Genomic DNA, 25961 nt, shown 5'->3' with positions numbered 1-25961 from the left:
GCCTGCCGCGCAGCTCCACTCTAATGTGCGCGCCCAGGCCCCTGGCGGCGGGCTGCAGCGTGGGGGCCACACGCTCGAGGCCCAGGCCCGCCCCCCCCCGCGCCCGCCCGCCCCCCGTGTGTGTGGGCCCAGCTGGGAAAAGGGAAACCGGGTGCCCCGGGAGCGCCCCGGGAGAGGGCGGAGCGCTCCCGCGCCCTGGGGCCAGGGGGCAGGGAGCTCCCGCGCCCGGAACGTTGCGAGCAGGGCTTGCGAACGTCGCAGGGGGGCACTCGCGAGAGACGGACAGGAAGAGGGCCAGGGGGGACGCCAGAACCCGGGACCACAGTACGGAAACGGCCCGGGGCTGAGCTGCACTCAGATCCTGGGATGGAGGGAGCCGGAGAAGAGGAGTGAGGAGGCCGGCAAGCAGGCCCTGCTGCCCTGCTGGAGGCCGGCGGCCTGTTGTGGCAGTCGAGGAGCTGGCAGCCCAGAAAGGGAAGGGGTCAGGAGGTCGGGCCTGGGCCTCAGCAGGCTCAGACGAGGCCCACGAAGGCAGCCCCAGGCGCCCTGGAGTTCAGGGCCCTGGCCTCGCCCGGTTGTCCAAAGAAGGCCAAGGCCAGGCCTCTAGTGGGGAAACTGAGTCAGACCCCGGCCTCAGGGCACGGCCCAGGGGCGCGTGTGAGCCAAGTTAGGGGCAGGGGACCAAGCCGCTTGAGGGTCTCCAAGACTAAGGGGGGTAGGGGGCTTCAGGGCCTCCCAGTCCAGAGCTGGATTGGCGAGTCAGACGCTTGTAGATCCGAGGTTGGATTGGGGAGGGGTCTCTGGGACGCTGGCCAGCTAGGCAAGGATTGGGGGGATTTAAGTGCTTGGAGATCGAAGGCAGGTCTTGAGGAGGGGGACTGAGACAATTGGAAAGCCGAGGTGGTTATTTGGGGAGGGGTCTTCGCGCTTGGGCGAGGCGCATTGCTGCTCCTGCCTCGCTCGAGGTCTGAGGCCTCGTGAAGAGAAGCTGCCGTGAAGGGTGGGCCGACTAGGCCAGGCCAAGAGCAAGAAAGTGAACAAATCAGGAATATAAGTGGGCGGGGGGCCCCTGAGAGGGGGGTCACAAAGGGTGAGCCATGGCCACCAGGCGTTTAACCGACGCTTTCTTGTTGTTGCGGAATAATTCCATCCAAAACCGGCAGCTGTTAGCCGAGCAAGTGAGTAGTCACACCACCTCCAGCCCTCTGCATTCACGTAGCAATGCTGCGGTGAGTCCCCGGGCGGCCTCTCCGACACACGCCTCGTGTGCACTGCGGCTCTGCCTGTCTGTCTGTCTCTGTCTGTCTCTCTGTTTTTGTTTTTTTTTAAGATACGAGTAATACGGTAATGCGAGGTCTCTTGGCATCTGTAACCCAGGATGGGGGAAAAAAAAAAAACAGTTTGAGGCCCCTGCTCCACCTCTGCCTTGCTCGCTCTCTCCCTCCTCACTTCCGCAACCCTCCCAATCCCTCGCCCCCGCACCCCACTTCCCCCCCCCCTCCCGACCGTCGTCACTGCACGACAATCCGCCTCCAATTTACATATGTTTTAACACTAAGATTTGGAAGCTGGGAGGCTTTCTGGAACCTTTTTGTTTCGTTTTGTTTTCACCCCCCTCCCCCCACCCCCCCACCCTGAGCCTCACTTTGGTTCTGGTGGCCAGGAAGCGGGATCGCAGATCCAAATCCTTGCAAATGAACGACACCCTCCCCCCAGCGGGGAAGGAGTTGTGGGGTTTTGTTGATTTTTTTTTTTTTTTTTTTGCCCGTTTTCTTTTAATGGCCTCGCAGCCCGCTGTGTGGTCGTGTACCCTATGAATAATTGCTTCTCTGTTTTTCCTGGGGGCTCCTGTGTGTGAGACTGGAAGGTGCTAGGATCTTCGTTTTCCATTTCCCAGACAGGAAATTAAGCTTTTCCCTCCATTCGAACTTAAAAAAAAAAAAATAGTGTGTTTGTGAAAACGTACCCCCAAATAGCACAGGTTTTTCAATGTCATTAACCTGAACCTTTCTTTACCAGCCCAGCAGTAGGATCTTTTATAGGGAGAGCCCCGCAAAGATAGCTTGTTTCTGTGTTTGTGTTTGATGCGGGCTGCTTTCCCTTTGTGAGCCTCAGTTTTCTGCTGGTAAATGAGGGGAGGGCGGCCAGGGGGCTCTGGGTGCTCTAAACAAGGCAGGAGTGATAGGCAGCTTTCTAATACCTGAAATGGGAAAGTGAAGTTAGGAAACTAATTTGGAGAGGGGCTCCCCGCTGGCGCTGGCGTGGGCAGCCCAGGTTTGAACAGGAGCAGCGTGAGGCAGAGGAACAAAGTCAGCCCCCAAACCAGGTTCCTGGGGATTGTACTGGAAATCTACAGCTCAGGGAGTCTCACACTTATTTTACCTCTTAGAGACTGTATTGCTTTTTCAGTTTTTTTCCCCCTCTATGACTTTATCTAAATGCTGCAGAAAAATTATGCCATGTGTCTGAATTATTGACAGGATGTCTACCCGGACAGTTTTTCCTTTTTGTAAATCACAGGTGGAAACTGGCCGTTATTGCTCCTGTAGAAAAGCTCTTCGAAGCTGTGTGAGCAGTTTTAGGAATAAAATCACGTACACTCAGATCAAAAATCACAGAAACTAGGAATGGAGTGTGTTGAGGTTTTTATTTACTTAAGAATATGAGTTTTTTGGCATTTGTAAACTGAAAGAAATGTATTATACTGAAATGAGTGTAAAATAGAAATGGGCTAATTCCAGTGCTAATTTTAAAAAGGATATTCTGAAGTAAACTAAGAATTAGAGAGTAGAAATTGAATGAAAAAAATTCCACATTGAAACTTGAGTTTTGATAAAGAATATAAAAAAAAATTGCATGTCCCTTAAATGGCTAGATTTCATGCTACCTCATAGGAAAAAAAAAAAAAACAACAACTAACACTCATCATTGTTTCTAAGGTACCTTTTAATTGAATGAAAAAATATTGTTTGCTTTTAAATCTTTATAAGGTTCCAAACACTGAAACGTTGGGTGATGTGAGACTTTTTTATTATTAATCATCATAGTAATTAGTTCAGACAGTTTAAAAACCTGGTGTCTGAGACGGGCAGCTTTTTAAAAGTGCATCTCTAAGTCAAGCCAATTTTTAAAATGATTTTCTAAGTTAAGCAATTAAAAAAATGTGTGTATATATGTATATATATTTAAAAATATAAGCTAAGTCAAGTAACTAAAAATTGATACCTAGGGCAGACAATTTGGAAAAATAGAAATGTCAAAAAATGTACAGAGAGGTAGTGCAGACAATTTCTTGTAAATAGATGTCCAAATCTAACTAAAATAAAAATATATATAAATAAGTCAAACAATTAAAAATTGATACCTAATGTACACAATTTAGAAAAAATAGATATGTCAGAAAATGTACAGACAGGTAATGAAGATAATTGAAAATAGATTCCAAATCCAACTGAAATTTAAAAAAAAAATTATATATATATACACACACACACACACACACACACACATACATATACACACACACACAAGCTAAGTCAAACAATTAAAAATTGATACCTGAAGTACACAATTTGGAAAAATAGATCTGTCAGAAATGTACAGATGGGGAATGCAGACAATTTCTTGAAAGTAGATTTCTAAATCAAACTAAAACTGCATGTCTAAGTCAGAACATTCAAAAATACCTTCTGTATGTTATACCATTTAAAATGTTATGTTTATTAGTCTATTTAAAATCTCAGATCATTATAAGGAATCAGATCATTTAAAATATTTTTGTAGTCAATTCAGACAGTCTAAAAAACAGATTTTGCAATTAAACAAAAATGATTTGCCTAAGTTAGAATTAAAAAGAAAACACATTTATGCATTTTAAGTGTGTGCATTAAGAAAACACATCACATGTCATAAATTTCTGAAGTGTTTAGGGATGAAGTTTTATATCTTCAGTTTGCTTATAGTCGGTTCTACAGAAACTACTACGCACACAAAATCAATATGGCAAGATGTTAACTTGGCTAAGTAGAGGGTACAGTTTTTCAACTTTTCTGGAAGTTGGAAAAGTGTTACAAACATTTTGGGGGGAAATGTCTGTCTAACACAATTTTTAACAACTATTGAATAACTCATGCAATGCTTTTTACAGCATATCTAGCTCATAAAAATTTTTAGACCTCTTTTATGACTTGTAAATTTCAAAACCATGCAGCAAATCAAACTATAGCTGTCAGATTAGAATATGGACTGGGTTTTAGATGATATTAAGAAATTATTAATTAAACTAATTGATTTAATTTCTAATTTTATTGGAGGCCTATTGAAATTTTTAGTGGTGAAATGTCAAAAATATCACTTCATATTCTTACCCCCCTCAAATGAAACAAATAAGGCAAAGTGTTACTAACTGTTGAGTGTGCTGATGAACTGGGAGGAATTTAATACCATTTTACACACTTTTATGTATGTTTGAAAGTAATAAAAACAAAATATATATCTATCAAGTTAAAAACATGACAATTAAAATGAGACTTGTAAATATCTAAAGCTCAAATAATTAAAAAGGAAATGACAAACTAGAGTTTAACTTAATTTTAAAAATCATAACCTGAAGTTTCTGGTTTCTAGTCAGAAGAAAAAGCTGTAAAAGTTTGTTTTCATGTGTGTGTTTTTCTCATACAACTGAAAATAAAAAAAGGAATAGTTTTTTGTTTTTTTAATTTTAAACCTGAATTTCATCCTTATTTAAGGGAGAAGCTATGGAAATTGGCTGTAAAGTGGTATGTGTTTCTCTGATGTCAAAACAAAGGGCACCTAATTACTTAGCGCTCGAAAAATTCACACGGGCATTTTTTTTTTTTTTTTTTTTTTTTGCATCCTAGTTTGAGGGGGAGGAAACGAACGCGAGTCTGGCTGTCTGTGGTTCGGGGTTACTGCGGGCGCCTGTCGCGCGTGCTAAAGCAGGTTTGTGCGGCATCAGGCCGGTCGGTCCCAGGCACTGAAGGAGGTGTGTGGTGGCAAAGCAACGCGCAGTCCCGAGGGCCAGAAGGGACCTAGAGGTCACTTGACCCAATGCCCCTGTGCCTGCCTTCCTTGACCACTGTGACAGCGATAGGGAATTCCAGCAGCTGCTCACTGCACTGCTTGTACTGGAAAAAATCTTTGCCTCGATTAACGCCAGCTTTGCCTGTTACCTTGCCTCCTGGGGCGCTGGCCCCAGTTCTGGCCCCTTGGGCCGCGGCATTCTTCTGCAGGACAGCCGGCAGGCTTCTTGTCCCCTCCCCGAGCTTCCTCTGGCTCAGGCTTCCCCGCTCAGGCAGCGAGGTTAAGTTTCTTGCCAATGAATGAAGTCTAGTTTTTGTTTGTGTGTGTGTGTGTGCTTTTTAAAGTTCAACACCCAGAACTGAACAAAATCCCACTTAATTGTGTTCTGGTTGTGTTGATATTCATGAAATGAATAGTTAAAAGCAGAGTGGGGTTTGCTTTTTAGACGATCAGCAACGTGCAGTTGTTGGCCTTCCTTCTTCAGTCTGTTTTGGCCTTCGTGTTTGCTTCCCGCGGTGGTCACGCCTGGGGCAGCGTGAACTGAAGGCGGGGGTGCTGGCTCCAAGGCTGGGAGTTGGGGCGAGCTCTCCCTGCCAGGACCCAGAGCGTGTCTTCAGGCAAGTTTGTAATCTCTTTGGCCACCTCTGGCCTTACTTGTAAATTGAGGGGTTTTGAGGTAGGTGGTTTCTAGTGGCCCTGTGGATTCAACAGTGCTTTCTCAAGTTCTGTTTTGATACATTATTTCTCCTGACCAAGGCATGCAGCCTTAGCTTTCCATCTGGAGAGGAGAGACACACACCCAACCACAGCGCGGGGCCTGTAGCCCAACGTCCCCAGCAGAAGCCCTTCAAAGTAGCTCCATTACGGTGCAAAAGAGACTTGGACGCTGTGGCAGCCAAATGCAGGTTTTCAGGCAGCCCCTCATTCAAGCATCTAGAGGCAGCTGGGCTTTAAGAAGCTGAAATGAATGGACAAAGTTAAACAATCATTCAGAAAACGTGTATGGCCTTGAATGAATGAATGAGAAGTAGAAGCCGGTCGCTGCGCTGACCCGATGTGTCGCCCGTGCGGTTACCTTCGACCCCCCCCCCTCCCCGGGTGCTCTGAGGGATCACAGCTCCTCGGTTGGTGCCCGCTGCCTGATCGGTCCTCTGCCGGAAACTAACGTGTGGTCTAGATGGGGAGCTCCGTGCCTCGGTCTTAGATTAGTTTGAAATTAGCACATTGTTTTTTAATAAAATGTGGTGTGCTTTGGAGAAGGAAACTGAGGATTAACCGTGGTTATAGGAAACCTGAGGGCCCTCTTCCGCCTCGACCGTGGTGTCAGCTAAGGTTTATTGAGCGCTCAGCCTGAGCCCGGGCTGAGCCCTCTCCGTGGGCAGCGCCGTGGGTCCCCACAGAGCTCTGTCAAATAAGTGCTGCTGTTTTTCTCACGATGCAGATAAGGAAAGTGAGGTTCAGAGGCGTCGGGGACCGTGTCTGGCGTCCCCCTGCCCCACGGGTCAGGGAGCTGGGAGGGGGGCGCAGGCCAGCCTGGCCCGAGAGCCCGTGCTGACCTCTGCGGGGCCCCCGTGGCTCCGGGGCCTTTCCGGGCCGGGTGCTGCAGGCCTGGGAAGTGCAGGGACCCACTGTTTACGTTTTTTTCCCTTGCACGAGGGCACATCTTTCTCTGTCTCACTTTACAGCCATAGAGAGTCCACTTTAACTTGGATGTTGAAGGTTCTAAGTTTCAGCCCAGGCTGAGCCTGTTGGAAAATTAGGTCTCTGCCTTTAGAATCCAAGTATGAAATCATTGTATATTTCTCTTTAGATCTATTTGCTTTTCTGCTTCTAAAGATTCCATTTAAGCAGTGAGGCTTACTCGAGAATAAGGGTACTTTGTTGGATAAAAGTGAAGCAAACTTTTATTTTGGCAGGAACGGAAATAAAGTAAATATCACTATAGCATAGACCTGTATTTCCAACTCATTTTACTCAACTTTTCCAGACTTCCTGAGTAAACACAGATGGGTTTCCACTTATTTTTCAGTTTTATGTAGAAAGTTCTTTAGACTCTGAATTCCACATGCTACTTGGAGTTTTCAATATTTTCTTGATTGTATGCCATCGGCAGGTCAGGAACCTAGATTTAGACATTATAAAGATTTAGAAGGTGGTGATAAGTAGTAACATGTTTTCCTTTGGCTGTATTTGGGGGTTTTCTGATGGTAATTCTAAATGTTTTCATTCAAGCCTTGATAACCTTTTCTGGAATTTGGTGGTAGGTGGGATTTTGAAAACCTTCTGTTTCCAAGTAGCGAAATTGCCCCTTAGAACTGACGACCTCCTGAATTTCCTTTCCTCCGGGGTGTGAGGGCAGTTGCCGGTGGCTTTTGTAGTCCCCTGAATTGCTTACAGAATCGGAGGGGCTGGAAGGTGGGGCGGACCGAGGCCTCAGCTCCCGGGTCTGCCCCAGCCCGGCCAGCATGACAAGCCCTGTGACTTGGGGGACAGATTCATACGCTCTGCAGCTTGGTTTTCTTATTTGTAAAAATAGGGTCGTATCTGGCCCATGACTCTAATTTCCCCTCTTACCAACTAGTAATTGTGGAAACCAAGAGGTCGGGGTCCGTGCTCGGTGATTAACCCGAGAGGACAGGCGCACGTGTAGCAGGGACGCGGCCGTGGCTTGCAGCCGTCACTCGGCTCGCAGCGCGATGCCAGGGGCCGCTGCAGACCGCACTGTGCACACGAGACCCCGAAGTTAGGCGCTTGGCCTGCGTCTCGTTTGAGCAAGAAAGACGCTTCAGTGCTTTCCTGGTGAAAATGTCAAGTTTAAAAAATACAAACGTTTTTTCTTTATAAAGTGAAGGGTAATTAAATCAGATTTCCGTTTGACACTATCTTCTCTATTAGTATCTCCTGTACTACAGTTACGGCACAGCGTGTATGTGAATATAGCCCTGCCTTGCTGCCTGCAGATTGTGGGAGGCATAGGGGGGACTTCCAGCTTTTTATGCTGGATAGTTGGATTTTTACGGAGAGGAATGTTTAATTACATTTGTATTGCTCTCATTCTTTAATAATATTTTAGTCCTGATAGACCGGTTTCATTTGCACTATTTTTAAATAAGGAAGTTATGGTTTTCTTTTGTAAATTCACTTCTTAGCATAAAAAATCAACACAGTTGATTATTGAAATTCACCACTAATTATTTCAGGGATCAATACTGTTAAAAAAAAAAAAAGACGTAGTTGTTTAGATTATGTATCATTAGTAAATATCTATTCAGAAGATTGAGTTCTACGTTGATCTAAAAAAGAACCTTTAGTTTTCAGTTGAAACTTAATCCTCTGGCTGCCGGAGCTCCTTCCTTCCTATTACACCTTTAAAAAAACAAACAAATAAAAAACCCTCTCCTTCCATGTTTTTGTTTTGTTTATTTGCTTCTATAATAGCTTTATAAATACCCGTGCTTTCTAGACTAATAGGAACATATGCCAAGCACATGGGGAGAGTTTTTCTTTGCTTTCACCACCTGTGTCTTTCTCCGGGAAGCGTGGCTTCTCGGCTGGCTTGTTAGTGCCACGGAGAGGCCGGCCTGCGGGACTGAGCCGGTGGGGACCTCGGATACGTGGTCACTCAGGTGTTATCTAAATGCAGCCATAGGCCATTTCTGTGGGTTGTTTATTTTCTGATTTTGCTGCATTTGCAGGGCTGGTTTGCATGTTAAAATATACACATATTTGACATGGTAAAATTGCACTTCAGCTTTGCTCTCTTCTTTTCTCTTCCTGAGGGGAATTTAGAATATTGTATGTGATACTTGATATTTATGAAACAGAAGAGCATTACATTTTAGTGAAACTAAAGCAACTATGTTTTATTCGTTTCTATTGTGTTTTAATTTTTACAACTATATATTGTTTGTTTCCTATCATTTCCAAAACAATCACAGTAAATATAAATAAAAATACATATCGATGTAGCTTTAAAAAAAAAAAGAATCATCATCATGGGGAGATTGTTTAAATGCCTTGGTTAATAGATCTTTATTTTTTTAGTCAACTTTAGAGTTATCTGAAATTCTAGTATTTTCTCAACTGACCATGCCTTGTCTGTCTGTCTGTCTGTCTCTGCCCTGCTTCCTTTCTGCTGTCCCTAACTGGATGGGGCTCATGGGAACAACATCTCTCTTCAGGAGCTGGATGAGGTATTGTGTTTTGAATATTTTTGTATGTTAGTTCATGAAATTATGCCTTTTTTTCCCTGGAGTCTCTGGTCATATATACAGTGCTCACGGAGCTTACACATATTTCAGCATTTGTTTTGATTACTTAAACTGCTGTGTTTCACAATTTAACACTGGGGATTTAGCGACGGTGCTCTTGCACCAGGTGGGTGGACGGTCTGGAGGAGGCCCTCGCCACCCTCGGGAAAGGCAGCCGGCGCCCGGCCGGGGAGGCTGGACACCCCCGTGCACAGAACGGGCCGGGCCGTTTTCAGGGCTGCGTGTTGTGGCTGCCCTGCCTGCCACGTGGTGGCTCAGGTGGAGTGTGAGGGCCAGCGCCTGGGAACAGCCGCATGGGGGGCCGCCGGGGAGGGGGGGGCAGCCGCCTCCTGGGAGGGTCTTCCCTGTCCCTGCCGCCTTGCTTGGGCGGGTCCTCCGCCGGCCCCTCCTGCCCGGCGGCAGCGCGCTTTGGGCCTTTGCCTCACTTCCGAGCGACTCTCCCAGAAGAGGGAGAGGGGACACCCTCGTGGCACTCTGTCCGGGTGGCTAGTAGTGAGCGGGGATGGCGCTGTGCTGGTTGATTTTGTGTGTTTCCGCCGTCTGCTTCAGCGATGAAGGGGTAAAAATAGTTTTCCTTGAGGATAGACCTTTTAGAACAAGTGATTGGTGGGGGGAGCGCTGTTGGTTTGGTTTTCGAGGAATGACTGGTGAGGCTGTGTTAGGGTGGCTGTCCTCGAACCCAGCGGGGTTCCCAGCTTCTGGGTCAAGATCGACCTCTAAGTTCTAAAACTCTGACAAGCTGTGCTAATAACAAGGGACAGGGAGCACACACCCCGAGCGTCCTTTGCTGGGACGTGGTTGAGCTACCTGGCGCCTCCACCTCTCGGCCCCGTGGGCAGCCAGCACGCCCCCTGCTTTTTTAAAGAAAAATAATGCACACTTAATGCCTAATTATATTACGTGTATTACAAAAATAATGCCTGTGAGTGCTTAGAAACTTCCTGAAAAGAGACACAAGAAGCTGATAACAGGGGATACCTTCCAAGGAGAAGTCTGGGAGGGAAGAGAAACTTTCTTTTGTGTTGCAAACTTTTTTCTTAGGTTGGATATTTTTTTTAAACCACGTGCATGTATTTTGTCATTAAGAAACAACTAGCGTTTAAAAACAGACCCGCAGCTGGAAGCGCGCTGCGCCAGGTGCCGCAGCCTCGCCTGACCGGGGAGCCGCCCTGCCAGCGCCGCCTGCGCCCTGGGCCCTGGGGAGACCAGGCCGCTGCCGCCCACACACGGCGAACTCGGGCGTCTCCGGGGCCACAGCGGTGGGGGGTGTGCCGACCAGACTCTAAACGCATTAGGGCTTGTGGCACAAGAGAGCGGGCTTGTGGCACAAGAGAGCAGGCTTGCAGGACAGATGTCGCTGCCCCTTACTGAACATGGCCCCCAGGAGGCTGAGTGTGGCGTGGGAACAGAACGGGCACTGGAACTGCCTTACGCTGTAGCAGCACTGGGTGCTGGTCCCACGCCCGCGGGGCAGCCTGCAGGGGGCAGACCTCGGGGTCCATTTACTTCATTCATTCCCTCTGTCCATTTGTTGTCGACTCACTCAGCTCATTATACTTGTGTACTGACTACGTGGAGTGGCAGGCGCGGAGGCGCGCCCTGGGCATGCCGTCTGGAGCCTGCTTGGCCAGGGCGGCCCAGGGCTTCGCCGGGAGGGCTCCTGGGCGAGGAGTGGCGAGCTCGGCGCCGCTGGGCCCCGGGGGCCCGTCCTCACGGGGAGGCCCGAGCCAGCTTTCCCGGCCGCGTCCCTGGGGCCTCCGCGAGGGAAGCCGTCTCATCTGATGGCTTCCTGTGGTCTGTCCACGTTCACGGTCGCTCTGTGCAAACCAGCTCGGAATGTACCCCGGGGGGGCCCGGGGTCCTCCGTCTTCCTCCGGAGACGCCGAGTAAGGTGTCCCTGAGGAGGACGCGTCCGACGTTCTCCTAGATCTCTGTAGAGTCGGCCCTCTGGTTGTTGGGTTTTAAAGATTCTAAGTAGGAACGTTCAAAAATGACAAGAAGCTGATGTCAAGCCCCCAGACCACACGCCCAGGGAAGGCAGGGTGACTTGGTAAGCACAGGGGGCTGCAGGCTGGGCGCCCTGGTCGCATGGCCGGGGGTGGCTTTGAGAAGCCCCTGAGCCCCACGGGGCTCGGGTGTCCCTGCGTGTGAAACGGGGAGCCATGCCCGGTCCCCGTCTAGGCTTGTTGGGACTGAGGAGGCCGCGGCCACGGAAGCGCAGTGCCCACCGAGCACAGGCTCTCGTTGCTCCCTCCTCGGTGGTGTTGAGGGTGCATAATTGCTGAGGAGAAAGGAAAGTCCACCGAGCCAGCCACATTTACGTGTGAGTGCTGTGCCTCTCGAGTTTTTTTATCTCTATACTTCTGCACGTTTAAAAAAAGTCTGTTTTGAACATTTATTATTTCATAATCCAACAAGTAAACCCGATTTTAAGAGTGTCCCAGATCAAAAAACAAGCGGCAGCGCTGGCGTCCTGCCTCTTCCCCACGTGCTTATTCGCTCCCTCAGAGCCCGGAGGCTCCCGCCTCGTGGTCCGCGGGCGACCGTCATCGAGCCTCGGAGGCCCAGCCGCGAGGCCCGGGCCCGGCCCCATCACACGCGCTCCGAGGCCAGCTTGCGTGGAGGCGCGAGTGGCCAGGCTGTCTGCCACCTTCCACGTCCCTTCTGGACTTTTTCAAGGTTCGTCGCCACAGGCAGCCCCGAACGTCAGTGTCGCTGCTGAGTAGCATTATGGCTGAACTCAGTCTGTTGTTTTTGGGGGGGGGGGGGGGCGTGTATCTGATTTTTTAACCTCCGCAGAGGCTTTGCCATTTCCTGCATCTTACGGTCCATTCCATCAGCCCTCCCAGAAGGCAGGGTTCTCTACACGTAGGAAGGCTGGGTGTTTGGAACAGCACGGTGCTGGGTGGGGCAGGTGCTGGGTGGGGCACCCGTGTCATGGGCTCATGTGGATTCAAGGGCAGAGATAACTTGGTGAAACTAGCGAGAAGCCATCGGCTGTGCTCTTGGGGGAGCAGCTGTCGGAATTTTGCCACATTGGGGAGGTCGAGTCAGACGGCCGGGCGCTGGGGTGGCCACCCCCAGAGTTCTTGGAAGACAGCTACCCACGAAGAGATGCAAGTTATTAAAGTCTTCATTCTCATAAGTACAACTTTTTGTTTAAAAAGTTTTCTTATTTAACAAATATGGAAAGAATTTTTTCTTTAACTTCCAAAGCACAACTTCTTTTAAGAAAAGCTTTAATCACCAACACCATCTATCTGGAAGGGGGACTAAGTTGAAGTTCCGCAAGGACAAATAAAGAGAATTAAAAACCTGGCAGTTTCCTCAGAGTCTGTATCGACCAAGATGGCAACTTAAAAACTGAGATGTCCTGGATCTTGATACCCTACGATAACATGTCTTGAAATGGCAAGTGGGATTTCTGACGTTGAAAGGGTGATTTTGCACTTAAAATACATTTTTATGTTCATATTTGTTTCCATTTTAAATAACTGGCATTTATCTTCCATTGTGTTTTTCCTCCTGTAAATGTGGTCTTTTTCTAAAAGAAAACAAGTACAAACTGCGATGCGGATCCCACGTCCACACCGGGAGCAGACACCACGTTCCGCCTGAGTAGGGCTGTGCCTCTTCCTCGCCACGAGCTCTTGCTGTGGGCGCTGTCCTAGAGGGGCAGACGGCTCCCTGTTTAAAGTTTGCAGTCCCAAAGCATCGGCCGTTCGCCTCCCCGAGAAACCCTCATACAGCGCGTGGGCACACGGGGGCCAGCTACGTGGGCCGGCATCTCGCCCCGTCCCTGTCGCGTATGGACAGGACCCCTCACAGTGTTTTTTCCTTTTTTCCCAGACCTGATTTACATGCATTTTGGGGGGTGGGGGGCACTTACTGTATAACATCAGGTATTGCTTAAAAGAGTTGATTTGAATCTACCTCGACTGACTTCATATGCAACTGAGAATCTCCCACTTGTTTCGGATAAGCTGATACTCACCGCTGTGCGTGTGACTTAGGTAACACCTCTACCTCTTAGTTTAACGTATACTTGTAAAAAGTGGTTAACAACTACAAATGAAACAAATGACTATTATTGCTTTATTGAAATACGGAGTATTGGTAAAATACAGTGGGTTAGATAGTAAACTGCCAGGACTCATGAAGAGGTACCTTAGCCGTTTTAGGTTTTGCTTTGTACAAACAGCCGGAAGTCTTAAGTTCTAGTTTGGCTCCAGGCAGGCAGCGCGTCCGTGTCCAGCACAGGCTGTAGAGCTGGCTGCCGCTGGGGGCTAGATGTGGGGTCGTCCCTGTGCCTTGGTCAGGGTGCCCTCCGCAGAGTCACCCTTAGCAGCAGGACCTGAGGAGTGAGCAGCTCTGCCGCACACTGCGCCTGCCCTGGATGGGATGAGAGGTCTGTGCCTTGTCCCTGTGTCCACTGACGTCAGCTGGAGAGGCTGCTTTTTGCTTTTTGTTGACATTTATGTGCTTGCGCATGGAGGGGCCCATCCTGTGGTTCCGGTGCTGTTGGTGGGGAGCTGATAGGGATCAGAGGCCTGTTTTGTGTTGTCGTTTTAATCTGAGGGTTTGTTGTCCTGATTTGTTTTCTTAGCAAATTGCAGTTCTATTTCATGGGCCTGTCAGAGTGATTGGCAGCTGGTGGAGTGGATGGCGCTCCTGGCGTCGGCCCGCCCGGGCTTCGCTCTGTCACTAATAGCTTGGTGACCTTAGGCCAGGTGCTTAACTTCTTTGAGTTTCAATTTCCTCACTTATGGATTGGAAAAATGGGGTCCCGGGCTCACCTAGCTTTTGTGAGGATTAAATCCTGAAAGCAGCGTAACGTTCCTGTTAGTGAACTCCCGACGACGAACGTGGCTCCAGGGAGGGTGGCGCAGACGCACGGAGCGCGAGCGGCGGGCGGCCGACCGAAGGGCCTTCTTGTTCTCAGGCCCGAGGGCCCGCTGGGCCCGCAGTGTCCCCGTGGCTGGAACGCGGTGCTGCAGTCGCAGCTCAGACTCCAGGGCAGCAGCGGGGGCTCTGGTCCCTTCGCGCTGTCCTTGCATTTAGCACGCTCCCTGAACGCACAGATGCCCTAGGAAACGGGGCAGAGCCCCACGGGGTGCGGGGGACAGAGGCAAGGCCCCCCAACTGCGTGCAGGAAGTTGCTGTCCCCTCCCTGTCCAGGGTTCAGGGCCCATGGCTGGAAGAAAGCTTTTACTCTGTTTTTCCTTAGGTGGTGTTTCCCCCTCTTCATCTGTGGATTTAAAATTTTTGTCTAGTTCCTTCATTGGTGAAAAGCAAACAAGTAGGGTATTTGCTGAATGAATGAATGAATGAAAAAGTAAATTTAGGCAAGTGCAAGGAGGGGGAAGAAAGGCAATCTAAATTCCTTATCCAGTATTGCAGTGCTGTTCAGAAAATGTGCAAAGTGTTGCCTACAGAGGACTTTTATGAGCTGTTTCCCATTATTTTTGATCCTCATTTGGACGCTTTGAAACGGGCATTTATAAATCCTGCGCCCAGAGGCCGCCTCCAGAGCCTTTCTTCCCGGTCCCCGCCTCCGGGCGAGAGCCCGTATCCCCAAGCCCCAAAGCTGTGATCTCCCCCATCCGGAGTGTCCCGGGCCATGCACTGTATGGGTAAAATAAGCCAGGACCATCGCTGGCATTCCAAAAGCGGCAAGAACGTTGCCTGCGGACATTTAACCGAAGAAAAGAAATGACAATGTGAGACTGCATTGAGACGCTAAGGATTGCTTTTGCCAAATGGTAGATAATTTGCTAACTGTTTAAGCATTTCTTTCACACACTTTAACACATGGTTAATGATCTTGTGACCAAGTTAACTGGATCAGCCCTGTTTCCAAAATAAGCTGAATATATGTAAGTAAACGTTACCACCATTGAACTTTGTTACATTTACAGCCTAGTATTTTTTTTTTTTTTACTTTTAAAAAGAGTTTTCAGTTACAGTTTACATTTAATATTATTTTGTGCTCCTTTCAGGTGTGCGACGTTAGCGGTAAACAGTAATACACTTTGCGCAGAGCGCGTTCTCTGGGGTTTGCAGTGCCCACCGAGCGCCACGTGGAGTTTTTTCGGCGTTATTGACTCTGTTCCCCATGCTGTTCTTTATATCCCAGCTGAGTTATTTGTTTTTAACTTGTGTCTGATCAAATTAATTGTTGAGTACTAAGAAACTTCTTTTAAGGCGCTTTTGTTGACTTTTTTATTACATTTCTATAGGCAGATCAAGTCAAATTCATGTTTCACAAGTGTATCCAAGAAAATTAAGAACTGGTGCATGAAAAGATAGAGAAACAGTTCCAATGTTAGCAGTCTCAAAAGCAAGAGTCTAGTCAGGCAAGTGTGCTTACTCTTCCATTTCTGCGTTTTCGTAGGGAGAGACACTTAGAAGGCAGTAATAAGCACGTGCTTAGCTAGACCGGGTCTGAGCGATTTTCACGCTGTCCTTTTGTTTCCCGGTAGCTCGCCGACGACCGAATGGCTCTGGTGTCAGGCATTAGCTTAGACCCAGAAGCAGCGATTGGCGTGACAAAATGGTCACCTCCTAAATGGGTGGACGGAGTGGATGAAGTAAGTTGAATGTTAGTTTCACACTATCTTATTTATTTAAGAAATTGTGACATTAACCTATTTTAAGACATTTGCCGAAAAAAACTGACTTGGGCACGCCTAAATGCATGGCCAGACTTCAGCTTTCAGTTAACCGAGTGTGCATGCCACGAGAGAGGGAGGGCGCGGCGGTGTGCGTGATTTTGGTGGAGTGGTAACTCCACGAGCTCTAGGGAGACGCTGAAGCGCTGTGAGACATGGAGAAGTGGTATTTGAATTTCTGGATCTTTGAATGAAGAGTTGCTCGTGCATTTGGCAGCCTACCAGTTGGCCGAAGGCAGCAGCCAGCAGCCGAGTGTGCCCGGCTGTCTCGGAGGCCGGCAGGCGCCCGCAGCCGGTGGTCGAGCCGTGTGCTTTCGTTTGCTTAGATCCAGTATGATGTCAGCCGCATCAAACAGAAGATGAAGGAACTCGCCAGCCTACACGACCAGCATCTGAACAGACCCACCCTGGATGACAGCAGTGAGCAGGAGCACGCCATCGAGATCACCACCCAGGAGGTGACGCAGGTGAGCGCGGCGGGGGCACCCAGGCCAGGTCAGGAAGGGGCTTGCAGCGGCGCCAGGCTCCCCGTGGGCGAGTGAAGGAGCCCGTGTCTGGCGGAGAGGGGACTGTTCTTCGTTGTTGTAGCTACTACTCTGGATTGAGTTTAAAAAGTAAACCCAGAGCATTAGTAAGTTCGATCATGAGACCTAAAAATGTCTATAACCTCTGCCGTGTGCTAGTGCTGAAACGTTTTCTGTGTTAAAAATGGCTCTCATAATTGGAGGTTGAGAGTTTCCGCCCTAGACTTGAGCATATTAGTATCCTGGGGGAAAAAGTCTCTTGTAAAGTGTTAAATTTAAGTGATTATAAGCACTATAACCAGTGTCCAGATGTCGGCAGATACGTGCCCTGTTGGTGCACACCTTGCGGGCGCTCAGGAGGAGCAGGGGGCTGGGGCTGGCGCTGCGGGAAGCCTCCCGGGTGCTGCCCTGCTGAATGCTGGCCCGCGGCAGCGGCACAGGGGCCCGCCCGGTTCTCCTTCCCCTGCGACTCCAGGGCTCTGTCTGCAAAGTGGGAGTGATAATGCGTGCCGCCTGGGAGGGCGGGTGTCCGTGTGGGTTGGGGCGTGTGCACCCAGCGCTGCAGTTGCGTCTGACGCAGCGCCGCGCCTGCAAACTGTGCCCTGCTCGCCTCTCCCTGTGCTGGTTGATCCAAGCAGCTTTCCGGCTTCGGGGACCTCGCGCGGGGACAGGTACGAGCACTCGGGGCCGTCTCAGCTCTTCCACAGGTGCCAGCGCGCGGTGCAGGCTCTGCCCAGCCGGGCACGCCGGACCTGCTCGGAGCAGGAGGAGCGGCTGCTGCGCAACGTGGTGGCCTCGCTGGCGCAGGTGCTGCAGGAGCTCTCCAGCGGCTTCCGGCACGCGCAGGCCGGCTACCTGAAACGTGAGTGCGGCCTCGCCGGCAGGCTTGAAGAGTTTGACCTCACCTTAGAACACGTAACCACCGGTAGCTTTCTAGGTGTCGGAATGGGGAGCTGCTAATTAATAGGTGAAACTAGTCGTAATCACACTAAAGCTCCATATTTCCATAGCAACCAGAGTAGTTGAGAGCGGCCCAGAAGCCTTTCTGGGGGTGGTTTCAGCGCTTCCTCTGAGCCTGAGGGCCGGGGGGCTGGGATTCCAAATAGCGCAGTCCATTCAGCTGCGTTCTGCAAACTTTTTCTTCTTTCTCTCCATTGCACTCAATAATGTCCCTGCGTGCTCTTCAAAACTCCAGTCCTTCCTCGGTTTGACAACTGCATATTTGTATTTTATTACTTCAAAAATTTGATTTAGAGCCATTTGGAATCTCTACTAGAGATGCTTCTAGAGAAAAATAACTGAATTTTAAAAATGTTTTGTAACAGCAGATAGATTAAATATTTTGCTTCACTGATTCTCAGATGGTTGTGTCATTTTGTCATTTACTTGGCATCAAGCGAATCGTACACATTTACAGTGTCCTTTTGCCTTGACTAACCCAAAATGCTTGCATGTTGTTGTGTTCATAAACTTTCATCCCCCCCACACACACACCTGAGAAGCTGCTAACACCTCCATTTTGACTGTTGAGTTTAATCTAGATTCCCCTTCCTAATGGCGGAGCGGTAACCGGGATGGTTTGCATGTTCGAGTAAAGTGACTTCCTGTCTGTGGTAGGCATGAAGAACCGAGAGGAGAGATCCCAGCATTTCTTCGATACGTCAGTGCCACTGATGGATGATGGAGACGATGCTACTCTTTATGATCGGGTGCGTGAAGGGGCTGCGTTCTGTTCTCTTCTCATCATAGGCCTGTAACCTGGGCACGAGGCGAGCGGAGCCGTGGCGCGCGACTTGCAGGCCCACCTGTAGTTTTCCCAGCAGTGGAAGGACAGCCACAGGGACCCGGCTGCTGCGTCCTCCCCACGGCCCCCAGGGAGACCGCGTAACTGCCCACTGGGACCTGGGGGCGGACGCGCGGGGTTCTCCCTGCTAGGTTGGCCGCCCGACCCTGCGCAGCTGCAGGCAGGAGGCCTCGCCCTGTGCCCGCTTCAGCCATTCCCGCCCTAGGTCCCGCTTGCTCTGGGAATGTGGCTCTCTCCTTAGGGAAGAAGAAGTGTGTGTATGTTGTTTGTGCTTTCCAGAACTGTTTCTAGAAATCATTTTCTTTCGATCATGTCTAAGATGGTACACGGCAGTGTTCTTGAGGGGGAGGAATCTGACATAAGGATCCTGCACTCTTGCTTGGCTAGGGTTTCACAGACGAGCAGCTGGCGCTGGTGGAGCAGAACACGCTGATGGTGGAGGAGCGGGAGCGGGAGATCCGCCAGATTGTGCAGTCCATTTCTGACCTCAATGAAATATTCAGGGACTTGGGAGCGATGATCGTGGAGCAGGTACGTGCGTTCCCTTGCCTTCCTCAGCCATGGGTTTTCCTGCCATAAAAACTGGTCCTTCTCCAGACTTTGTGGACTCTGCACTCAATTTGAACCTGCTCCCCAAAGTATGTCTGTGTGTGTGTGCACACATGTACATACACGTATATATGTACAAATTATATACACATACTGCTTCCATCCTTTATATTAAACAAAAACCAAAACAAAACAGGAAACCTTTTTTTGGATAGATAAATGTCTGCAGAAGTCCTCATGTTCTCTGCCCCAGGGGTGCTCATGAGCGCGCGCGCCCCTGTTGGGGGCCTGGGTGGCTCTGCCCACGCTCAGCAATGACTCTGGCAACAGATAAGGTTTCCCTTCTAATTTTGGCAGGTTACTGCGTGATGGCGACTGGAACCACTAGCTTTCAAGCGGAATTAAATTGTTTGTTCACTGTTACAATCTGATTAGGGTATTTTATTATCTTGCCAATAGGGATTTGGGTCCTGATCCCCCTGAAACCAGCCGGGAGCGGAGCGTTGAGGCTGCGGAAGATCTGGTTGCATTAATTACTGCCGCGGCTCCCAGGGCACTGCGCTGCCCTCCCGCTAATGCAGCGTGCTTCCGTTCAGAGCCTGCTCTTCCGTCCAGCCCCGTGCGCCCTGCTCTCTGTCTGAACCAAGAGATTAAACAATTACGAACAAAAGTCCACTTGAGGCAGATGTGAGATTTCACATGGTGGATTGGCGCTCACTGTCCCTGCTCTGACCCATGGAGACCTGCGCTGACGTCTGTAGACATGGCGGTCCATTTCCGGGCCTAATCATAACCGGGCCTAGCTAGCCTGGTGCACTCTGCCTCCCTGAATCTAAGCAGCAGGTGGGCACAGTCGCTCGCCCTTTGCTGCTCAGAGCCTGTCTCCACTGAACTGTATATTTTTTAAAGCACCAGGAAGTCTGAATGCAGCACATTCTGCAGTGGCGAAATCCAAAACAGAAACCTCAGTGTGTCAGTCCTGCTTCCTCATGAGCTAGACTTGATTGCAGCCGAGCACACAGACACTGCCGTGCCTGGCGGCAAGTGTTTCTGAGTCCGCTTTCCCCGCGTGTTGCTGATTGTCTGTCACTGTCCTTTATCACCAGGGCACAGTCCTTGATAGAATTGATTATAATGTTGAACAGTCCTGTATCAGAACTGAGGACGGCTTGAAAGAGCTTCACAAGGTAATACCCTGTCTTTCAGTAGTTGAGAATTTGAGGAAATGTTATCCGATATGAAGGATTCATACGGGGGTGTCTTCCATCACAGATGTCCTCAGCACTCTTGTCCCTTGTGACTCTCGGTACAATAGTGCACAAGCGGACGGTGTGGTTTCACCCAGGACCAGCTGCGTGGTCCGTGGCCGCTTTGCTGTAATTGGTGTTTCCGGGGGCACCTCGCGCTTAGGTTTGAAATTGCTGAGAACTTCCTTCCCTGACAGTAAATTCTAGAGGAACGGGGGTTTTCTTCCTTTTAGAAAACATTTCATTCTTTGAGTCTTGTTTTAGGAAATCAGTCGTCGGGGCATTCGCTAAAATGCAGCCGACTGTCCTGTGTGCTCGCGGAGGCCGTACGGCCTCGTGCGGTGACACATTTCTGATGAATTGCTGCGGGAGCATCACCCTGCAGAAGATAGAAATCTAATTTTCCCTTTTAATTACCGCAGTGCATCTGTGTGCTTACCTTGACAAAAGAATAGTTTGTTGAAATGAGAGTATTATTAGCTCTTTTATTCTTTGCTAATAAGGTGGCTATTTCAGGAATATTTTTCATATTTGTTAAAAATAAATGAAAAGCATCTTAGAACTCTTGTGATCGTTTATGAGAAACACACCCATACACTGCCGAGTGGCTCCTCTGTGTAATTGGGTGCCTATTTGCTCTAAAAGGAAGGTAATGCTTCACACATACAGTAAATTCTGCTCATCTCTTTGTATCTTTGACACCCACTGGTATTTCTGCCACATCCTGAGCATTTTTCCAATTCATTCATGAACTACCCTGTCATTTGTCGGCAACCAGCCCCCTCCTCCAGCAGCGAGGGCCCCTCGCGCAGAGGCACTGGGCACCGCGGAGGCTGGCACAGGTCTGCCAGGAGCCCTTGGTTCTCCTGGTGTGTCGCTGCCCACACGGTGTCCCAGCCCAGCCCGTGACGAGGAAGGAGAGGCTTGCCTTGTGTGAGCAGAGCGCTGGGGAAGTGTCTAGGTTCATTTGGTGGCCGGCTCTTGTCTGTTAGAAGAGTGAAACTGACTTGAGTTTCTCACTCTCTGATACCCAGATTTTGATCTGCTGTGGGACTCCGCGTTGCTCGTGAAGTTTCTTAAAATCTGGTAGAACACGTTTTGTACTATAACGCAGATAAAAGGAAAAGCTTGTCCGGGGAGTGTACAGACCTAGTGGGAACTAAAATTTTGTTTGAGGTTCTCCTTTATAAATCATTTTGAGAGGTTTTAAAGCATATCATTTAGTGGTGGCCTCCTTGGTGTTCTGGGCTACTTATTGGAAAAGGAGGCGTGCTCGTCTTATCTCCCATGTCACCTTGCTGTCGGGAGGCAGCTGCCCGTCTCCTTGGCAGTCGGGTGTCGCCTCACACCGGCAGCTGGACTCGCAAGTCCTGTCTGTCCTGATGTTTCCCGGCTTGACAAGTGGTCCTAGGAGGAGGCGTGGCCCACCGGGCAAACAAAGCTGCAGTCAGGTGTGGGGGACGTGGAAGGAGGACAGGAGAGATTGGGTGTTTCTGGCAGGTGTTTTCCCCGAGGCCGTTTCCTTGTCTGTCACTGTCCTTTGACAGTGAAAGGGCTGCCAGCAGGCCGTCTCTGGATGTGTTGCAGCCACCCTCGCGGCTCTCTCCTCTGCTGCACATGGCGTCTGCGCGGGGCCCGGCGTCGCGGGACGGCACCCTGCGGTCCATCTGACGTGAACAGGCGCAGCCTGGCCCTGCCGAGCTCTGGAACACAACCTCTGTTGTGTCGCCAGGGGCTCAGGGGCGCATCTTGGGGGCAGGGGGCGCTCTGTGCACTTGGCCCCCCCGTGGGGAGCATCTTCCCAGTTTTACGTCGAAGGTTGAATTCTCCCTTGTTGCCGTTTTCCGGGGAGGCAGGACTCGAGCTGGGCAGCGGGGCGATGAGGCGGCAGAGCGACGCCGTGGTGAAGGGGGCGCTGCACGCTCCGGGCTTTCCCGAAGAGCGGGGGCCCCAGCGGCGGAGGACGTGGGTGGGAGGGCAGGCCTTGCCCTCTCCCGCCAGCCTGCGCCTGGGTGGCAGGTCCCAGCCCCGCATCAGCGCCCCTGGGACAGTAGTGTCCCCAGGGGGCGGGAGGGGCCGGGTAGCAGCAGGTCAGGGCCCCTCCTCGGTGCTGGCTGTGTGCACGCGCGGACTGATGGAGGGAGGGAGCCAGGGAGCCAGTAGCCTAGATGTCGGCTCCTCGGAGGGACCTGAAGGAAGCCTAGGGCTGGAAACGAGGGACACTTGATTTTGGGGAAAATGACCGCCTTCTCCCCCCCTCCTTTTTCTATAGGCAGAGCAGTATCAAAAGAAGAATCGGAAGATGCTTGTGATTTTAATATTATTTGTCATCATCATCGTCCTCATTGTTGTCCTCGTCGGCGTGAAGTCTCGCTGAGCGGCCCGGGTATGTGCGCCGCGCGGATCAGGTCGGGCCGCGCCGCTGCCCGCGGCGGGGGTGCTGCCGGGCCGCCTCGTGGACTCCGCGGCTCCCGCGGGGGCGGCCTCTGGTTTCCTTCAGTGGCGACAACGGGAGGGCCTCGGCACTGCCGCAGACTGGAGGTGGAGTCCTGTCACCAGTGGCGGTGCGTCCCTGCGGCGCGAGAAGAGGAGCGGAGCGTGGGCGGGCACTCCGCAGGCTGTTCGATGTTGTTGTGTGTGTGCTGTTTCTCTTAGCAGACATGTCTGAGCAGCGTGGTAAAATAATTTTTGGAAAAAAAAATTTTGAAAACCACTTGGGTTTTCAGGATTTGGTATCAAAAATGTATGGGTAGAGGCAAAAATGCCTCTTCATCTTTCTGTTTATTTTCCAGCTGAAAACAAACCGAGAAGTCCTTTAAGAATTTATAATCCGTTCCCCATTACCTTAATTTCACTTTTCCATCACTGTTAATGATCAGAGTAACAAAGTGTGAAAAATAAGAAACCATCATTGATGTTAATTAACACATTTAGATGGGCCAGTTAAAACAGCTTTGTAAGTTTAAATCAGTTGCGAAAGGTGCGGTCCTCGTCGGAGGCCTCGCGCTGCGCCAGAAGGGCTGCTGAGCAACACCGCCTGCATTTCAAAGTTGGTGACTGAACTAACCTCGCATTAAAAGGAAGCTGAGGAGCGTCACGAAAGTCACCAGAATCGGCCAGTATGCCCCTGGGTGCGTCCCCGGCCATCCTTGCTCAGTCCATTGCTTGTGTACTAACTGCATAACGACCTGTTCAAACCAGCCAGCACTTCATGAACTGTGAATTCACACAGAGGCCATTCTAAATGGGCCACCCCATTCGGGTCTCAAATTATTAACCAAACATCACTCCATTTCAAAGTAAAATATTCCACCAGAGGTGTGATTTACGGGCTGTCCCGTCGCCGCCGCACATGCCCGGGAGCGGGGCACCTTCCTGCAGGCTGTGCGGACCGGCCGGGCGGTCCCCGCCGGAGTGCGGGCGGAGCGGCCCCCCGGGCGGGGCTCCGTCGCGGGCGGGGGGCCGCTGTGGTGCTCCGGTGCCTGCCTGGAGCTGTGGCCGTGTCAAGAGGCAAGGAAGACTCTGAAAATGGAAGCCGTTCGTGCTTTCATTGCCCTTGAGACATGAGTAGGGTTTTAGTGGTTTTTGTATAATTTTTGATAGCTTTTCCATTGTTTTTACCTCTCTGAGCTACATTTTATTTCGACCAGTTACCTAAAACGCTTCTCTAGAATTTGACTTTGAAGTTGTTTCTGGAAATTTAAACTCGAGTCCAGAGGTTCAGGGTGTCTCAGCCCTCCCTCCCCAAGCCGTTGATGGCACCAGGGAACCACCTGTTTTATTGGTGAGGTGGCTGTAGGATGACCTGAAGGTGTCCCTGGCATCTCAGGAGATGGCATCGTGTTTCCTGACACACAGTTATTTATTAGGAGGAAAAATCAGGGACTAAGAAGCCAGCCTGGCCTCACTCACCCTGACAGGCGGCGCTCCGGCAGATGTCGAGGTAGCCGCAGACGCTCCCTTCCCTGTCCCTGCTAACCCTCGCCCAGCAGTGGAGTCCAGGCCCCTACGGACCAGCTGCTCCGGGAGAGGGGCTGTTTAGAGCGGGGGCCCGCCTCCCAGGCGTCTCTAGTGCTAGAACTGGATCGCTGTTGACGCTTTTAAGATGCTGTCTTAACTGACCTTGAAGGAAATTGACCCTTTGAGAAAGGACCCCTATTTATTTATATTTACTTGCAGTGAATAGGGTGATTAAGGTTAGTTTTTGTCCCCCAGCCCGTTTGGGTAAAGTCATGGATCTGACTGGAAGTGGCATTGAGGCTGTCGCTGTGGCGGAAGGGCCGCACGTTCTGGTGGACACCAGGGCGGCGCCAGCGGGAGCCCCGGCCGCCTGGCGCCTGCACCCTGGCTGGCCGGGCTCCTCCCAGCACTGCATTTTCCTGCTGCAGGAAGATCGGCACTGGGGACGGTAAGAGCGACTCAGGCATGGTGTCCTGGAACCTCGGGGCCATTCCTTTCCCCTGGAGGGGCTGGCTCCTTGACCTGCCGAAGCCGCCATCTGTGTGAGGGCCCTGGCCGGGATGATGGCTCGGTGGGCCTGTCCCATCACCGGGGCTTTGCCCTGAGACGAGGGCCAGCAGGGACCCTGCCCCGCTCCCAGTCCTGGGGGTTCCGCGCCTGGCGAGAGGGGACGTGGGAAGCTGCACTGGTCAGTTGCCCAGAGCCCCCGCCCTGCGCCCAGATGGTAGCTGGAGTCGACTGTCTCTGGTTTCATTATTCGGAGGGGCGGGTGGGGGGTACGTGTGGTCGGCTTTGCCGTGGGCGCAAGGCCGAGCCTGTCGGTCCCAGGCTGCTGCGCTGCGCTGCGCTCGCTGGGAGAGTGTTGCTTGTTCTGACGCAGGTGCTTTCAGTGTCCCTCCCGGCTAATGGCTTCTTGAAGGTAATGAAACCCTCCCAACCTAATTGGTCAGATAAGACTTTTTTCTGGTGTGCTTAAATAAAGCAATTAGCGCAGCGCTTCTATCCAACATGCCTTTTTTTGTCCTTTTTTAAAACTAATTTACTGTTACTGGAAACTTTTTTGTACAATAAAGCAATCGTGCAGATTAAACAATATCCTGCAGTCCTAGTATTAATTTGAACCATGGGGTTCGTGTTATCTTCAAACGCACGCGGGGTCTGGTGGGGGTTGTTTGGGCCGGTGCCTGTGCTGTGCCTGAGGCCTTGAGGTCTGGAGGTCCATCTGTCTGTCTAGAGGACGCTTTCCAAGGGACCCATGTCCTTTATCCAGTAGACAAAAAGGCAGAGGATTATTTTCTCATGAAAATCTACGTTTTACATGTATACCAAGCACCACCTAGACATCGTCAAATAAAAGTCCGTATGCGTGCCTTGCGGAGAAGTAACCCTTGCCCGCAGGCTGGGGAGACGTAAACTTCTAAATGCCTCGGGCCGTTTCCTACCCCATGACGCTGAAAACTCCAGGGATGGTGTTTGCTCGTTGAACTCGAAGCCACGGCTCTATTTCCCCTCAGATGTCCATGTGCCCGTGTCCCCTCCTCCAAGGCCAGGGTGTTCTTTGTCAACAATGCGCTGGCTGTCATGCGCGTGTCCCGATGGGAGATGCCATGGAGGCGCCGTGGGCATCTGTGTCTTTTTAGTTAGACACCCGGGTCCATCCGCACAAAAGCAGGGGCCGTCTTTCTGAGGAGTCACCTTGGCGAGCTGGGCATCGAGTCCGTCCCGCTGCTGGTGTCTGTCTGTGGCCCTTCTGACCTCCCGAGCCTGTTGCGGGGCCACAGCGCAGGCGTGCCCTCCTCTTCCCGGGCTCTCTCCTCGCTTGTGACCAGACGTGACCTCCCTGCAGCTGCCCAACAGCCACCCACAGCATAGACATGTCCCTTAGGCCTCAA

The 25961-nt window shown here is 50.7% G+C and overlaps 1 protein-coding gene across 5 annotated transcripts; it reads left to right on the top strand.

The window, feature by feature from the left end:
* Positions 1 to 329: 329 nt before the first annotated feature.
* On the top strand, positions 330 to 25145 carry STX16 (syntaxin 16). 5 transcript variants are annotated; one of them, XM_054573566.1, is made up of 9 exons: positions 1084 to 1178; positions 15554 to 15670; positions 15797 to 15904; positions 16312 to 16452; positions 17206 to 17371; positions 18127 to 18218; positions 18701 to 18844; positions 19969 to 20049; positions 22382 to 25145. In XM_054573566.1, exons 3-9 carry the CDS (start codon positions 15812 to 15814, stop codon positions 22484 to 22486), a joined length of 822 nt encoding a protein of 273 aa, XP_054429541.1. In that variant the 5' UTR covers positions 1084 to 1178; positions 15554 to 15670; positions 15797 to 15811; the 3' UTR covers positions 22487 to 25145. The 5 variants fall into 5 exon arrangements, with proteins under 5 accessions (XP_054429537.1, XP_054429543.1, XP_054429541.1 ...); XM_054573567.1 differs by lacking the exon at positions 1084 to 1178 and adding an exon at positions 1212 to 1229; XM_054573562.1 differs by lacking the exon at positions 15554 to 15670 and having other exon boundaries at positions 330 to 1178.
* Positions 25146 to 25961: the final 816 nt, after the last annotated feature.

Source organism: Pteronotus mesoamericanus, unplaced genomic scaffold (genome assembly GCF_021234165.1).
Source record: "Pteronotus mesoamericanus isolate MK-2021 breed Mesoamerican mustached bat unplaced genomic scaffold, CSHL_Meso_final contig_25, whole genome shotgun sequence".
NCBI classification, from domain to species: domain Eukaryota; kingdom Metazoa; phylum Chordata; class Mammalia; order Chiroptera; family Mormoopidae; genus Pteronotus; species Pteronotus mesoamericanus.
Note: the sequence above shows the minus strand (reverse complement) of the source record. Positions and strands in the feature narration are given on the sequence as shown.

Bases quoted from the DNA above. Each gene is read 5' to 3' on its own strand.
- STX16 (XM_054573562.1), top strand. From the start codon at position 1,098: ATGGCCACCAGGCGTTTAACCGACGCTTTCTTGTTGTTGCGGAATAAT. The intron at 1,179-15,796 runs GTGAGTAGTCAC...GTTTCCCGGTAG, and splicing joins GGCAGCTGTTAGCCGAGCAA to CTCGCCGACGACCGAATGGC. The intron at 15,905-16,311 runs GTAAGTTGAATG...TCGTTTGCTTAG, and splicing joins GGGTGGACGGAGTGGATGAA to ATCCAGTATGATGTCAGCCG.